This window comes from Octopus bimaculoides, chromosome 7, assembly GCF_001194135.2.
Source record: "Octopus bimaculoides isolate UCB-OBI-ISO-001 chromosome 7, ASM119413v2, whole genome shotgun sequence".
Taxonomy (NCBI): Eukaryota; Metazoa; Mollusca; class Cephalopoda; order Octopoda; family Octopodidae; genus Octopus; species Octopus bimaculoides.
In genome coordinates this window covers 148,111-166,101 of record NC_068987.1, presented here as the reverse complement: position 1 = coordinate 166,101, position 17,991 = coordinate 148,111, and the positions used below count along the sequence as shown (strand labels likewise).

The following is a 17,991-nucleotide window of genomic DNA, read 5'->3' as shown; positions in this document are numbered from 1 at the left end:
TATAAAATATATATATATATATATAAATAATACAGAATGGGACAAGAATGCAAAGCATCCAGACAGACGATACAAAGAAAACACGGACGGGTCATTCGGAGTTTTCTTTCCTAAGTCGAGATCCAGATTATCTTTGCAATTTCAGCTGGTTATACTCGATATTGCTCCAATCTGGCCAGCCCCAAGGAAGAACTAAGCTAAGAGCATTAGATTCCTTGGAAGAAAGCAGCAAATGTATACAAAAACAAGGATGGGAAAAAACGAACAATGTTACACAAATACAATCTAATGATGGATGCATCTGGAAGAGGTACCCAAGGATTCTCCCCTGCATGGTCCACCTTGGAATAGTGGATAGATATAGATGGTGGAATGAATGGATAATGTATACAATTATATATGAGGTTCAAGCATGGCTGCAAGATAAGAAGGTTACTTTTCAACCACATGTTTCTTGGTTCAATCCCACTGCATAACACCTGGTGCAAGTGTCTTCCACTTCAACTATAGCCCTGGGTCTGGGTCAACCAAAGCCTTATAAGTGGATTTGGTAAGTGGAAACTGAAAGAAGCATGTTGTATGTATGTGTACATATATATTAGTTCAGTAAAACAAAAATGAAAGTACAATTTAATACATAACACATGTGTGTGAGTGCATATATTTATATATATATTTACACACACACACACACATACATATATATAAAAATTTATAAAACACGAAAATGGAAAGAACGGTCTTTAATCACACATAGCAAATCCCCATCGTCATCGTTAATGTGCATTTTCCATGCTGGCACACTTATTGTTGTGAATTGTGATTAAAATCTGTTCATTCCATCTTCTTGTTTTATAAATTTTCATATGAATTCTGCCTACACTAATGGATTTCCACATGCACAGTATATCAGGTAAAAGGAGTTTCTTCTGCACAATGGCATATGGTAGCCAATAACCATAGAAGAGCTTTGAAATGGACATCATTAGGTTATTATGCACGATATTAATAAATAAATATTTGTATACTCACCCAAGTAAGTACTCGAGGTGGGTAGTGGTGTCTTCTGTTGGATTTTCACACATCATCAAGAAAGATGCCTTTTGGTAGGTGTATGTGGCCTTACTCCAGCGACTCTCCCTGCAAAGTCGTTCAGCATATTTCATGGCAATCAGCCAGTCATTCTTGTAGCTGGACACAGTAATGTGAGAAATGAAATAAGAATATACACGTGTAAGAGTGGCTTTGTTGTCTCACAGATATATACATGTAATATAGAAGATATGTATGATAAAAAAAGATGTGTAACATGATAGAGTGTAACATAACAGATGTGTTAACACATGTCTGATAGCTATATTTAGAGTCAGATATCATCATCGTCGTTTAACGTCCGCTTTCCATGCTAGCATGGGTTGGACGATTTGACTGAGGACTGGCAAACCAGATGGCTGCACAACGCTCCAATCTGATCTGGCAGTGGGTGCTTTTATGTGCCACCTGCACAGGAGCCAGTCCAGCGGCACTGGCAACGATCTCGCTTGAATGTCTTTTCACGTGCCACTGGCACAAGTGCCAGGAAGGCGACGTTGCTTAAAAGGGGCTTATTACATGCCACTGACACGGGTGCCAGTTACATGTCACCAACAATGACCACATCTATGATTTCACTTGGCTTCACAGGTCTTTGCAAGCACAGTACATCACCAAATGTCTTGGTTGCTAGTCATTGCCTCTGTGAGGCCCAATGTTCGAAGGTCATGCTTCACCACCTCCTCCCATGTCTTCCTGGGTCTCCCTCTTCCACTGTTTATTTTTATGTGAGGAAGCAATGTGTGGAGTCAAAGGACCTTAGAGTTAATTTAGGAAAAAGCAAAGCCCTAGTAAGTAGGAAAGTGGAAAAATCACAAATCCCTTCAGTTAGGTAGCATTGCTCGACATGTAGAAAAGGCTTAGGTAGAGACATCATAAGGTGGATACATAAGAGGTGCAGCAATATCAGAGGAAGGTTAACTGGGAAAGTAGTCTTTGTGTGTAGCAGATGTACCTGTATAATAAACACAGAAAATAGACTCCGTCAAATGCCAAGGGGGATACCTAAAAGTAGTTGATAGTTTCTGTTACCTAGGTGACCAAGTCAGTAGCAGAGGTAGATGCTCTGAGAGCTGCTAGAAAAAGAATAAGTTGGGTAAAGTTCAGTAACAAAGGGCCTCTCCTTCAGCATGAAAGACAGATTGTATGATGCCTGTGTGCAAACAGCCATGCTACACGGCAGTGAAACATGGGGAGGCTTGAAAAAAATGAAGCCAGTATGCTTCGCTGGATGTGCAATGTCAGTGTGCATGTACGACAGAGCATAAGCATCTTGAGAGAAAAATTGTAGTGTGCAAGAGACATCAGATGTGGTGTGCAAGAGAGACAACTGCACTGTTATGGTCATGTGATGTGCATGGACAAGGACAGCTGCATAAAGAAGTGCTGATCTCTAACCATGCAGGGAACCTGTGGAAGAGGTAGACCCAGGAAGACATGGGACAAGGTGGTGAATGAAGCACGATTTTCAAAAGTTGATAACAAAAGTCTCACAAGGTGAAAGCAAGTGATTGAGACCTTTGGCAGTTTGCTTGAGAAAATTCGTCAAGTGAAATTGTAGTCATGGCAGGTGTCAGTGATACATAAAAGCATCCATGCTGGTGACACATTAAAGGCACCTGCTACACTCTTGGAATGGTTGGTGTTAGGAAGGGCATCCAGCCATAGAAACGAAACGAAACGAAACGAAAATCAGACTGGCACCTAGTACAGCTCTCCAGCTTACGTTACAATGAAACCAATTAACCCATGCCAGCATGGAAAAGCAGACATTAAGTGATGATGATGATGATATATATATACCAAATGTGTAACACAACAGACATGTAACTCAACTGGTATGTTACATAATAGCTGTGTTAGGTAGTATCTAGAATATTCTGTAACAATATCTTTGTGGCAGAACATATTGAGAAGTTACTATCGAGAGAGGCAGATGGGTTGAGAGTAGACGTACCAATGACACCACATGAGTTCCCAGTAACATAAATGGTGGAACTGTCTCCATTCTGATTGAGATTCTATGGATTCTTCAAATTTCATCACAGCCTGAAACAGTAAAAAATAAACCAAACTATTTATTCAAACATTTCTAATACTTCTCCACACATAGAGTCACACACATTTACATACACATACACATATACACATACGTACGCATGCATATCCCATAGAACAATAGACACTAACATACGCCATGACAAAAAGGATCTAAATAAAATGGTTCACCAACCTCATCAATGTTGGCCCTTACAACCTCCACACGACCAGAGAAAAATAGGAACAAGGCTCCCTGAAAATAAAGAATGAAAACAAAACATAGATTACAGAAAAGCTGCCAATAGAAAACTTTTTGTCCACTGCCAATCAGCCTTACCCACCAGAACCGAAGCCGCATACAAGAGAAACGAAATTGCACGTATAAACAACAATTGCAGCCAAGTGACCTACAAAGCCGTCAACACCAAACAGTTCCTCAGAGACTGAACCCTAAATATATATATATATATATATATATATATATATATATATATATGTATGTATGTATATGTATTGTGCACATACGACAGTGTGAGTTCTGAAGACAAAAACTGAGTACAAGAGGCATCAGATGTAGTGTGCAAGAGAGAAGACTTCACTGGTATAGCCATGTGATGTGTATAGACTAGGACAGCTGCATAAAGACGTGCCAATCTCTAATTGTGGAAGAGGTAGACCCAGAGAATGATGGAATGAGGTGGTGAAATATGATCTTTAGATATTGAGTCTCGTGAAGGCAATGACAAGTGCCCGAGACTGTTGGTGATTTGCTGTGCTTGAGAGGACATGTCAAGCTTACTGAAATCATAGTCATAGCCGGTGCCAACGATATGCAAAAGGCCCCCATGCTGGTGACAAGGCACCTGTGGAGTTGTTGGTGTCAGGCCAAAGCAGACTGGAGCCTGGCACAGCTCTCTGGCTTACCAATTTCAGTCAGACTCTCTTACTCATGCCAAGATGGAAAACAGAAGCTAAATGATGATGATGATAATGTGCGTGTGTAATGAGTATACTGGGCTAAATTATCCAGGCAGGTACCATACAAGCACTCAGATAATAATAATCTGGGTTCAAGCTAACAGCATCGAATAGTAAGGAGCACCTATGATTAATTAGGATGAGCAGTCCCACCGTAATTCATCTGATGGTTAAATCCTCAGTTTGCTTCACTGGATCAGGAATCTCTACAGGAGTGTAAATCTATGACAATTCCAATGAATATGGAGACTGGTAAGTCTACAGAGCTTTTTTTTTTTTTTGTAATTTTTATTTTTACAATTAATCATAGAGCATAATTAGTTTAGATACAACTGACACGTAGATTAGATACGACTGCTAAAACAGAGACCGTATTTCTGCTGCATGAAGAATTAGAAGTTGCATCCAGCTATTTTTTGAACTCAGCACCTTTATTCAAGGTCTGTCCACAAATGTGGTTTGAAGCGAACTGAGTCTAGTTATGAGTGACTAATGTAGGTTACTATGGTTTTAGATAGAAAAAAAGAATGTGAGAGAGATTTAGAAACTTGATATGGCTGTAAGAATTTCTACATAGTGAACCACATCCCAACCTTAGGTTTGAAACTGAGAGTCCGTAGACCATGAAATATGTCAGAGTGTATTTCTCAAAGTTTGGTACAATGACCAGGTACAAAATGAGATCAAATTAAATTCTATCAGATTGAATTAGATATTTGTGATATGAGGAACTTATTTATGATGGCAATTTGAAACTTTCTCTGTGTAATTGAGTTTCTATGTCCTATATGCATTGCTATTATTTATAAAAGAAATTTTCACTTTAATATCAATTACTACTTGAAACGCAAACTAGATATTGCCCTGACATTTACCCTGTAAATACATTGCTTTCATGGAAGTATCTAAAGGTCCTCCTATGTAAGCGCAAATATCTTAAGGCCTTGTTCTGGTCTATTGTTAAGCAACTGGATGAGAAAATCTGGAAAATTTCCTCTCTGCACAAATCGTGTCTTTTGTCCTCCTGTGATATAAGGTGCAGCTATGCTAATTTTCTTTCTCATGCTACACTAAAATTAGCATTTCTGTCTTTAAAAGACTAGACAGAGTGTTGTGTATTTTCACCCTATCCTTAAACAAATTCAAACGGTTTGCCAGTCTTGCCTTCCAGTTTGTTGAGCATACACCAATATAGAAATGGCAATTGCCTTCTGATGGAATCTTATACTAAATTTGATGGAATTTCCTTCTGATGGAATCTTATATCAGTTTACTAAATTTTTCCTCATACATTCAGCTTTTAATTTTACTTTCTCTACAACTACAAAGTTTTGTTTTTTTCCTTACTAATCCTACCCATGTTAGTGGAACAAGGATCAGACACCCTCATTGATTCTGTATCTATTGATCAACTAGCATTTACATTTTGTCTCAAGTTTCTATGCTTATTAAGTCTAGCGATTGTTATACCCAGTCGACTTTCTGTAAGAATTGTCACAGTTGTCTCCCTTCTACTGTTCCCTTTTTCAATGATGAAATGGTCACCGAACTGGAGGAAGGTCAGTGGTGGTGGTGGTGGTGGTGGTGGTGGTGGTGGTGCAGTGTACAGATTAGTGAAGTCTCTCTAAGGAAGACAAAACAAAAAATGATATAGTTACCTTAGGATATGTTTTAATACAAGGCTTCAGCACTTTAGCTGCATAATCCACATCACCATCGCCTAAACCTAAACAAGACAATGGGAAATAAGAACATCAGCAACAATAATAATGGCTTCAAATTTTAATACAAGGCCAGCAATTTTCGGAGACGGGGGGGATTGATTGATTACATCGAACCCACAAAGGTTAAAAGGCAAAGTTGACCTCGGTTGCATTTAAACACTCAAAGCATAAAGAACGAGAAGAAATGCCACTGAACAACGTGCCAAGGGTTCTGTCAGTTTGCTGCCTAAATCATCATCATCATCATCATTATTAACGTTCGTTTTCCATGCTGGCATGGGTTGGATGGTTTAACTCAAACCTGGTAAGCCAAAGAGCTGCTCTAGGTTCTGATCTGATCTGAGCAAGGTTTCTACAACTAGATGCCCTTTCTAACAGCAACCACTCCAAAAGTGTAGTGAGTGTTTTGTCCATGCCACTGGCAAAGGTGCCATTGACTGGATACTCAAATCGGCCACGACTACAATCTCACTTGGCTTGACAGGTCTACACAAGCATGGTATATTGCCAAAGGACTCAATCACCTGTCACTACCTCCATGAGGCCCAATGTTGCATAACTGTGCATTTTACATACTTTTTATACCTGCCACTGGCATGGGTGCCAGCTAGACAGCACTGGCATTGGTCACAACTATAATTTCACAAGCACAGCATATCACCCAACGTTTGAAGGGTGCTTTTAACAGGCCAGTTATGTGACACTGGCATTGGCCACGACTACAATCTCACTTGGCTTCACGTGTCTTCTCAAGCACAGCATACTGCCAAAGGTCTCGGTTACTTATCATTGCATCTGTGAGGCCCAACATTCGAAGATCATGCTTCACCACCTTGACCCATGTCTTCTGGGGGTCTACCTCTTCCACAGGTTTCCTCCACTGTTAGGGTGTGACACTTCTTCACACACCTGTCCTCATCCATGCACATTACATAACCGTATCAGCACAGTCATCTCTTTTGCACATCACACCTGATGCCTCTTATGCCCAACTTTTCTCTCAGGACGCTCACGCTCTGTCATGCATGCATTGTGGTAAAAGACCAACATAATAAAGTCTGTTTATTGATTGACTTAAGCATCTCTCATGATTCAGAATATTTTGGTAAAAGAATTTGACAAACTCAGAAAGTATAAAGATTTGCACATTGAAAGCTAAAAGAATGCAGCATCTGAAGGCAGTTACAATGAATGTAGGAGCACGAGAAATGATGAAAAGGGGAAGTGAAAATTCTTTGAGAATTCTCTCTGGTTTACCATTCAAGCAAGAAGAGCGCAAAAGGTTGTTTTAATTGGTCACATGCATTGAGAGGAGCATTGTTGCTGTGAGACTTTACCTTGCAGGTGAATAATGATTTCCTAAATAACTTTATTTGATTTTGTAAATGAACAATCTGGTGTGTTTATCTTAATGACATATCAATGTACACTGAGTTTCTTTGCTAAACACATTGGCAAGACACTCAGCAACAAAATGGAAATAAAATGGAAATAAGAAGAAAAATTCATAATAATGATGATGATGATGATGATGATGATGATGATGATGATAACAGAGAGAAGAGCGACGTGATTGTTGTTGTTGTTGTTACTTACCTAAGACAAAACTGACCACAGTATGGTAGGCCACTAAGATAATTGAACAAAGTGGACCTCTCAGGCTGGTATGAAGTTGGCTTCCTTTGTCCAGCTCAGCTAATCCTTCATTCTGTTAAGATTTCAATATGAAAGATTATGATTACTTCATCATGTGTCATTCATCAAAATAACAAGAACAAGAGGAAGAAGAAAAAGTAAGGGTGGTGGTGGGAGCAAAGTCGGGGGAAAAGAAGAAAGGAAGGAAGAAAGAAAAAAGCTGAGAAACACACCACTAAGCTAACAAACATTCTACATTTGAACCTTGAAGTTCCCTGTTGTTTTTTTCTTCTTCTTATCTGTATCAAGGAAGAGAACGATACCTAGCCATAGGCCTAATCAACCAGTCTTAGAATGGGATAAAGGGTTAGTTTGACTGAATACAGGATGGTGGCTGGAAGGAGAACACAAATCTGGGCTGAGGAGGAGGAAGAAAAAGTGATTCTTTGTTTTGCGTAAAGGAATGGGTTTAAGGTTTCATGGCTACAAGTTTCGGTGCAGACGCTGACCTGTAAGTAATTTTTGTTTCCTTCAAGTAAACTTTCTTCAGTTGGCAGAGTTGTAAGCTGTGAGCTGTCCTGTACAAATACATCCCATATGATTACAAATGAGAACTGCTCTTAATTGTCCTGTAAAATATGTCCCACACAATTAACAGAACCTTAATAGTCCTATATAAAAACAGATGGAAAAGTTGATTTGCTACATTTATATAAATATATAAGAATGTAAACTAAACATTTTTGAAATGATTTAAATTACAACTGCAATGATGAGACAAAATGTTGAAACATGTCTAGTTGTCACAGATCACAATCACTCCTCACTGCATGCCCACGTTCTAAGTTTTAATTAAATTTATCTAATTTCACTATAAAGATCATCACTCCAGTTTTTCTGGAGTTTTTTGCCAGAATTAATCATTATGCTAATGATGTCTTGTTATTTTGAATGTAATTTTAATTAAAATTTCTTGGTTCATTGCATTAACCATGTTAAGAATAACTTCAGTATTTTTTGAATAACCAAGAAGTAACAAGCATTCTTAAGATCATCAGGACATGTAGTTTATATTGGGGCAGGTGAGGGTAGGTGCAGGTGTAGCTGGGTGGTTAAGAAGTTTGCTTCCTAGCCACATGGTTTCTGGTTCACTCTCACTGCATGGCACCTTGGGCAATTGTCTTTTACAACAAAAGCCTTGTGAGTGGATTTGGTAGATGGAAACTGAAAGAAGCTCGTTGTGTGTGTGTGTGTGTGTGTGTGTGTCTCTTGGTTGTGGCATCATGTGACAGGTGTAAAGGAGTGTCACTGTCATACAAGCAGTGTTATTTATCTTTGCTTTACGGAGAACATGTCTGGCAATGGAGGAACATTAACTTGTTTGGAAACAGGTGAGTGTTGGCAATATGAAGGGCATCTGACCATAGAAAGTCTGCCTGAGATTTACTTCATCCAACCTATCAAATATGGGAAATGGACATCAATATCATATTGATGATTGGCTGATAATTACCAGGGAACTGCAATCTAATTTTACTGCAATTTCAAATCAGTAAAATTAATTACATTTTTTCAAGCCTTCTATGTAAAAAGGAACAGAATTGGGCAAAGAAGGCAGCCTTACTGAAGTTTATATATATATATATAATCATGGACTCTCCCATCATTAGACAACATATGAGGGTTTGGCAAGAAATTGCTGAACAACCACACAAATGATTTGTTTCTATCGTGGATCAAATGTTTGTGTAGACATAAGCTCACTCCTTCCATCAAATCAACATTACCTGTACAGGTGCACCATGTGCCACATGGCAGACGAGGAAATGATCGCAGAACAATGTGAAATGAAGTACTTTGCTGAAGAACACAATGCGATGCTCATTCTGGGAACTGAACCTATGAGCTCGCAATCATGAGTGCAATACCCTCACCAATAAACCATGTGTCTTCTCTCTCACACACACACACACACACACATGCGCATATACACATCATCATCGAAATCATCATCATCATCATTATCATAATCATCGTCAACATTTTATGTCTGTTTTCAATGCTGGATTGTTTGGCAGGAGTCGGCAGGTGAGAGAACTGCACTAGGTGCCATTTCTCTGCTTTGGCATGACTTCTACACAGCTGGATGCCCTTTCTAATATGCCAACCACTTTCCAGAGTGTGGACTGGGTGCTTTTTATCAACACAAGTCCTCTTTATGTGGCACCAACATGGGTGCTTTTTATGTGGCACTAGGACCCACAGGGTCACCAAATAGTTAGCAAGACAAAGACGTCTCAGCTGATAGAAGGAGTGGAACCCAGAGAGGTAGCCATGTGCAAGGTGGGAGACTGGGGTATGATAAAGGGGCAGGGAAGAGTTATTTTACTACAGAGAAGATACTTGGCTATCCCAGTAGGACGCAGAGGGAAGTGGGAGAGAGAGAGAGAGAAAAACAGGGAACAGTGAGAGGGGAGTGTAATTAGCACAGTGAGAATAAAAGTGATGTACCATAACACTGTAAGGGGAGATATTTAGAGATAGCAAGTTATGTTGAGAGGGAACTGGACGGGCCTGTAGTGGGTGAGTTTTGTGAGCTTTGTCAGCGAACAGAATTATGTGTGTGTGAGGGGACAGGCATGGGGGTGGGGGCCAAAAAAGAGATTCCAGTATGAATGAAGGACCATGATTTTACTCAGCTCAATGTGTCTTCCTAAGCACAGTAAATCACCAGAGATCTTGGTCTCTTGTAATTTCTTGTCTGTGATCTTCATTTCTAATCTTCTGTGAAAACATGTCTAGTCATGGGGGGAATATAATCTTGGAAACAGGTGAGGGTTGGCAACAGGAAAGGCATCCAGCTGTAGAAAGTCTATGTCAATTAATTATGTCTAACCCATGCAAGCATGGAAAAGTGGACTCTAGGACAATGATGATGATGAAAAACAAGAGAAATGACCTTTATACATTACCTTGTAGCCAGTGAATCCAACAAACTCAAGTAAACGTAAAACCTTCCCTGGTAACATGGATATCATCTGGAAATAGAGAGAAAAACAGGGATAACTCCTATACAGATTGAATACAGCCACTACAGCTATTGTTTTCTGTCTTGTCCACAACACAACCTCTTTCACTATGGCCATGAAACAGATGAATACTGTCTAGCAGCCTTCCCTACCAAAAGAAGGGAATGGGGGGCAGGATTATTAGATTGGACAATTCAGCCAATAGCCAGATCTTCCTTACCTCCATCCCAACCATGACTTCTAAAATGAAAAGACATGTAGCTTTCTACAGTAAAAAAAACCTGTTCCACTCCAGTCTTTACTCTCATACTTTAACCAGTTATCTTCTAGCATAAAGCCACCTTTCTCAAGGTTCATAGTCTTGCAAACTGCATGGTAACCTCACTAGTGTTGGTGCCACATAAAAAGCACCAAGTGCATGCTGCAAAGTGGTTGGCATTAAGAAAGGGCATCCAGCTGTAAAAATAGTGCCAAAGGAGAGAGGAGTATGGTATAGTTCTTGGACATGTTGGATCCTATCAAACCATCCAACCCATGCCAGACTAGAACAGGCATGCTAAATGGTGATGATGATGATGTAAAAACCAGAAAAGGAAGAAAGATGAAGAGAAAACAGATTCCCACCAAGCAAAGAACTGCAACAAAAACTCCAAGCAAAATCTCAAAGAATATGAAAATTTTACAAGAAAAATAAGCTGTTCACATCCAATGCGAAAACATTCTACAGAGAAATAGCGAAGGAGAAAATAACCTTTGAGGACCCCCACCCCTGCCATGAAAGAAATTGAAAACTTCTGGAAAAATATCTGGAACCATGAAAAAACTTACAATGAAAATGCAGACTGGATTAGACAGACAGAAGGATCCTAGCAAAACTTACCAGAACAAGCATGGGAAGACATCACAATAGCAGACGTAAGGATGACACTCACGAAGGCTCATAAGTGGAAATCTCCTGGTAATGGTAGGTTGCCAAATTTCTTGCTTGCCTCGCTCCCATGCGCACATGAAAAGTTAGTTCAGTTATTCAATGAAATTATGAGAGATCCTATGAAAACAAGAGGTATTACTTACCTACTCCCGAAGAATAATGAAACTAAATTTCCCCCCAAAACTATCGGCCCATAAGATATTTATCTACCACATATAAAACTTTAACATCCATCCCCAAGAAGAAAACATACAAATTTATGGAACAGAACGATATTTTCCCCACTGAACAAAAAAAGGGTACCAACGAGGCTCATATGGATGCAAAGACCAACTCTTAATTGATCGTGTGATTCTTGAGAACTATCGTAACAAACGCAAAAATCTCAGTTCTGTATGGATTGATTATGAAAAGGCCTTTGACAGCATGTTACATTCATGGATCTTGAAATTGATGGATATCTTCAAAATTTCTCTCTTTCTCCTATTCATTCTATTTATTGAGCAACCTTTCATAGTGGCATCTCCAAACTTCTCTCTTTGCAGCCTCGTTTAGTGCAAGTGAACCATCATCCATGCAGACACATTTCTCTCCTATGACATCACGATCCTCTCTCACACACTGTCTTGCAACATGAAATACCTCAAGTCTTTGGTCCTCACGGCACAGAACATTGGCAAATTCTTTCTTATCTGCTTCCTCTCTGGCTAAATAAATCTGTCTCCTAGCTTCCCTTCTGGCAGTCTAATACAATTCCCTGCTACCACCATTCTTCCAATCCTTCCAAGCCTGTTTCTTTTCTCTAATAGCCCTGTCAACAACATTGTTCCACCACCATGTTATTTTGGGTCGAGAGGGGACTTTGCACCATCCACAGATCTGGTCAGTGGCCCTCAAGCATTGAGTGTGCGTATATGTGTATGTGCATGCTTGTTACAGTCTCCTTGTCTTGACATCATGTGATAATTGTAAATTCATTTCCAATGTTCTTCAAAAGCATGTCTAGCCATGGGGAAATATCACCTAGCTTTGAAACCGGTGTAGATTGTCAACAGGAAGATTATCTGCCCCAATAAAAATGCTGTCCAACTCCAGCAAACAAGTAGACATTGAAACGATGATGATGATGATGATGAATAACATACCAAATTGAATGATCCAATTCCCATACAGACTCCACTCTCAAAATGAGCTCTATGATTATCATTGGCGCTGTTTCTTTGTTGAAGCATCTTGCTGCAGTCTCTGTAAAAGACAAAATCACAAGAAATAATAGAACCAACAAAGAGGTCTATGAAATAGAATGAACCTACATACATTACTGGTATTAGATTTTTAAGTTCCATGGAGATACAAGACAAACATTATCTTTGGTGAGATTTGAACTTAGAACCAAGAAACCAATCAGTGAGAAAACACAAAGTCATCTGCTCATCTCCCGAATTCCTCTGCAAACCAAACTGACAATAAGATTGCTCAATCTGCTAGAAATAGCAACTAAATTTATTTCAAAGTATACTGTTACTTCTTTAAAGAGAACACATTAGATTTTGTAGTCCAAGATGCATTAAAGTCTGAATAAGGACAGTTCTCATCTATCCTAGGAAATTCTAATAAACACATTTTGTTTGTCTGCTAGAGAGCAGAATATTTGGGGCTGATTTCATAAACTTGGCAATCTACTGAACACTTGTGCTTCTTATGTTTTATTTATAACAGGATCTGTTCATACTATAGCTGTTGTTGTTGTTGTTGTTGTTATTAAAGTGAAGAGCTGGCTGAATCATTAACATACTGAGCAAAATGCTTAGTGGTATTTTTGCCGTTTACATTCTGAGTTCAAATTCCACTGAAGTCAACTTTGCCTCTCATCCATTTGAGGTCAATATAAAAAGTACCATTTGAGCACAGGGGGTTGGTGTAATCAACTTGACACCACACTCAAAATTTCAGGCCAGTAGAAAAGATTATTATTATTGTCTTTGTTGCTGTTGTTTGTATTTTTCTTGTTGATGCTATTGTTCTCATCCCTGAGTCTCTGTGGTTATCTTTCTTCCTTCTCTCCTCTCTCTTTTGTATAAATGTGAACATTGTAGGTTGGTACGAGTACCTGTATCTACCTTAATGGATCTTTCTACCTTTTATTTACACCATCCTGTCACTCTGTATCCTGCCACTCAAGTGATGTTGTAGAGAATTTGAACATGAAATGAAAGATGAATAGCTAAGCTGACCCTAATGGCATTTGAACTCAGAATGCAAAGTATCAAAACAAATACAGCCAAGTAATTCTCTGGTATTTCTATACTGAGTAACTTAGCAGTATCCTTTGCATTTTCTGTCAAAACACTGATAAGGTAAAGCTTATAAGATTACGTCATTTGCAACAAACAAGTGTGTAATCCTATCAGTTGGTTTATTGAAACACATGTATGTTGCATGTTTTATAAAGTTTAAAATATGAAATGCATTTTCTACATTATATACACAGACACACACTCACATGTATACATACATATCTAAATGTATGCATGTAGTTGTGTGTGTGTGTGAGCATGCGCATACGCGCATGTCTGTTTATGCAACCTAGTGATTGAACCTTGGATATCTATATCCAAATTCCCCATGTTCATGAAATACTGTGTAGTTAAAGACCAACATCAATGATGTTTATTACAATGGTTAATGATGCAAAATTTATTAAGAAGCGGAGGTTATAAAGAATAAGGATACATACTTGTATGTTTTATAACATTCCCTGATTTTCAGGCCACCTTTCACAAAACTTATCAAGTTCTCATCTTGGACAAAAGTGAGCATTGCTCGGATTAGGAGAGCTTCAGCATAGCAAAGTTCAGCATGGCATTCCTCTGTAATGACAACAACAATAACTATTGTACAGGTGGTGGTGGTTGTGAAGGAGAGATTGATGGTAATGGTGATGGCAGTGGAGGTAGTGGTGAAGTATTGGTGGTGTTGGTAGAGGTTGCGGTGGTGGTGGTGGTGGTGGTGGTGGTGGTGACATTGTGACAATATGAATTTACTGTTTCATATTACAGGAAACAAAAGTAAATCAGGAATGGGTTAGTGGTTCATGGCATGGCAGTATGGTTGAGAAATTCATTCTACAATCATATTCAACCTCACTGAAGGCCATTTCAAACAAATGGCTTTTCACTATAGCCTCACACTGACCAATGCCTTCATTTCAATTTTAATGTCCATCTTTCCATGCTTGCATGACTTGAATGGAGTTTGTTGAGGCAGATTTTCCTCGACCAGATGTCCTCCATGAGGCCAACCCCCACCTCTTTCCAAGCAAAGTCATATTTCCCATTGGCTTGACATAATGTGAACTGCATCCACTGTATCATGGTGATGCTCATTTACAACCATCACCATCATCAGGCTCATTTACAAATATCAAGACAAGAGACACACACACACATGTATATATATATATATATATATATATATATTAATAAACAAGAGTACAAAATAGTACCAGAATTGCGAGAAATAAGAGACAAAAACAACTCAAAAAGTTGTCTTTGATTCTTATTTCTAGCAATGCTGGTACTATTTTGTACCTTTGTTTATCAATTTACCTTTAGGTCTTAATTGCTAATGGGCCACCTATATTATGTTTAATACATTATATTAATTTATATATATATATATATATATGTATATATATAATTTCAATTTGCAATGAAAACTATCAGCTTTTAGAATAAGTGTAATTGAGAAGAAACTGTGTAGAATTCTCTTTCGCTCTTTCTCTCTCTCTCTCTCTTTCTCTCTTTCACACACACACACACACACATATATACTGATTGCTCCTTTTCATCAGAAGAGTGCCGTTCCTTCGTTGAATCTTGCATGACCATGTGCACACAGGTCACTCTTCAGCCCAGATTATCTTCTGCAATCATGTTCACAGATATAATAACTTAATCTGCCTGTCAGCTGGCATCACCAGTTGAGTTATGGCCTCATGTATCAACTTACAAATAAATGAATAAGACAGGGTGGTTGATGTTAGGAAGGACATCCGTCAGTAAAAACCCTGCTAAAACAGACACAATAACCTGGAGTGGTCTTCTACCTGGTTGGCTCCTGTCAACTGCCCTACCCATGCATGCATGATGACAATACATATGTCTGGCCAGGCTGTCATCCATGCACTGACAGTGGGTTTCTCTCAGTTTCCATCTACCAAATCCTCTCACAAGGCTTTGGCCAGCTGAGGTCTCAGGTTCACTCTTACTACATGCCACTAATCTAAGGGGCCATGCAGTTGGGACTGAACTTGAAACCATCGCATTACAAAGTGAATTTCCTAGCTGCAGCTGATAGAAAATAAATGAAAAATTATGCCAGTGTGTAAAGAAGAGATTTTAAATTGTGGAGGAGGAGGAGGAAGTATTAGTGTAGTTGTTTAGCCCCAGGTCAGCCGTGATCAAGCCCACTTGTTCACAAATGTATTCCAGTTTTCATTAGATGCTTCTTTTATTCCTACCCAGTCTATCAGACGTACCCTGTTTAAAAAAGATGAGTGTGGTGAGAAAGATTTGGTTGCTATTTCTAGCAAGTTGAGTAACTACATAAATGCTTCGTCAGTGGAGAAGAGAAAGGGTTAAGGTTGTAGTAGTAGGGAGGAGGGTGGCTCCATATCACTTTTCTAGTGATGTTATAGTAGTAGCAGTATTAAAGAGATGAGAGGGAGAGAGAGAGAGAAGGAGAAGGAATAGGACGAAATAGAGTGGCAGAAGGTTAGAAGTGAAGAAGTGAGAGGAGGAACAGGTGCGGCGGCAGGGGAGGAGGGGGAGGAGGGGGAGGGGGAGAGGAGGAAGGAGGGAGGTGACTGTCTCAAGATTTATTCTCTGCAACAACACACAAAAAATCTGTAATTATTGACCTTTCAAGTATGGTGACACAGTTTTGTCTCCCTTAAAATGAAGTAACACTATAATTAAGATAGTTTTTCTTTGCTTTTATTTAATATTTCAGTCAGGGAAGGCAGAGCAGCACCCCTGGACTCCATGACACTTTTCAGGGCAAGAAAGAACAATGTTACCTTCACCAGAAACAGCCTAAATGCTTGCAACAGAGTTGACTTCCCAGACACGCTTCCACCCCAATCTACAAGGGCCAGGTGACGAACAAATTAAATATACCACCCAGCAACTGGAATGGCTCTTCCAGTATGCTTCCACACATGCCTCTATAGCTGCCAGGTGAAGACCCTAACCAGACAGCCATGCCTGCTCCCTAATACAGATATTAACCCTTTTGATAGGGTTAATCCCCAGAGACTGCTCCTGGTTCTAAATTAAAACCATCCAACAAAATTTCATGTGAATTCGTTTCAAATACCAGCTTGATAACGACACGAGTTATTTTACTAAATAATTATTTTCAAAATATTTTGAAATAGTTTAATGTATTTCATTCAGAGTTTCAATGTGAGGCAGGTGCAGTGGAAATGGGTAAAAAATGTATAAATTTAATTTGTAATTGTGAACAATCAGAGATGAAATATTCTAATCCTATAGAAATTCCTAACATACAAGTTGGAAAGTACAGGTGTGTGACGTTACACTCTGTTGAAGGTAAAGAAGGCGGGGAGGACATCAGTCATGTGTGAAAGAGCTGAGCGGTTTAAAGTAAAGCAAGTCAGGGTTAGTGAGACATGTAGTTCAGACTGGATTCAGTAGACTGAAAATGGAAAAAATGTACCTGCAATGACTATCCTGTCTTTTTTTGTTTAAGCATAATGTATCTAGGACTGCATTATACAATGTGTTCCTCCTTGTGGTTGGTGTTTAGCATCAAGTAGTTATAGGTAACGTATATTAAAACTTGTATAAAATACATATCAGATCTTGCAAATATACTATGATCTCTGTGTGTAGACCCAAGTCTACCCCAGTTCAAAAGTTCTATGTTCAAACAGGTACCATCCAATCATTTTATTAAGACCTTGTATTTCTAGATTATTGAATGTGTTTTTCTTTGCTTAGATCTTTGTATCTTGCAAACCTACTGCCAATTCAACTCAACCCGTGACTATTCCAGCCTACATAGAGTATCTCACATCAGAATAGTCATTCTGTCCGTTTTTTAAGACAGAAGGAAGTAATTTGAGAGCTGTTCATCATAGTTCTCCAAGCAATAACAGAGGAATTCAAGACAGGCTGGGATCTTCTCTATACTGACGACCTTGATTTTATTGCTGAATCACTGATCTAGGGAAGAAGTTCCAGGTATGGAAGCAAGGTCTAGAATCAAAGGTCCTTACAGTTAACCTAGCAAAAACTAAAGTCTTAGTAAGTAGGAAGGCAGACACATCGCAAATCCTTTCAGGTAGATGGCCCTGCTCAATCTGTAGAAAAGGTGTAGGTAGAAACTCCATAAGATGCACCCAGTGTAAGCTTTGGACACATAAGAGGTGCAGCAATATCAGGGGAAGGTTAGCAGGGAAACTAACTTTTGTATGTGGAAGGAGCACAGGTAGAATAAATGCTAATAGGCAGAAAATAGACTCCATCAACTGCCG

The 17,991-nt window shown here is 39.0% G+C and overlaps 1 protein-coding gene across 2 annotated transcripts in view; it reads right to left on the bottom strand.

The window, feature by feature from the left end:
* Positions 1 to 17,991, bottom strand: part of LOC106872246 (tetratricopeptide repeat protein 39A) — a 56,288-nt gene that overhangs the window by 9,180 nt on the left and 29,117 nt on the right. For both annotated transcript variants that reach the window (XM_014919164.2, XM_014919162.2), the window contains 8 exons: positions 14,167 to 14,299; positions 12,575 to 12,674; positions 10,442 to 10,507; positions 7,431 to 7,542; positions 5,769 to 5,836; positions 3,326 to 3,385; positions 3,050 to 3,141; positions 1,033 to 1,191 (listed from right to left, as the gene is read on the bottom strand). In XM_014919164.2, coding sequence (XP_014774650.1) covers positions 1,033 to 1,191; positions 3,050 to 3,141; positions 3,326 to 3,385; positions 5,769 to 5,836; positions 7,431 to 7,542; positions 10,442 to 10,507; positions 12,575 to 12,674; positions 14,167 to 14,299 — 790 coding nt within the window. The remainder of the gene's footprint in view (positions 1 to 1,032; positions 1,192 to 3,049; positions 3,142 to 3,325; positions 3,386 to 5,768; positions 5,837 to 7,430; positions 7,543 to 10,441; positions 10,508 to 12,574; positions 12,675 to 14,166; positions 14,300 to 17,991) is intronic.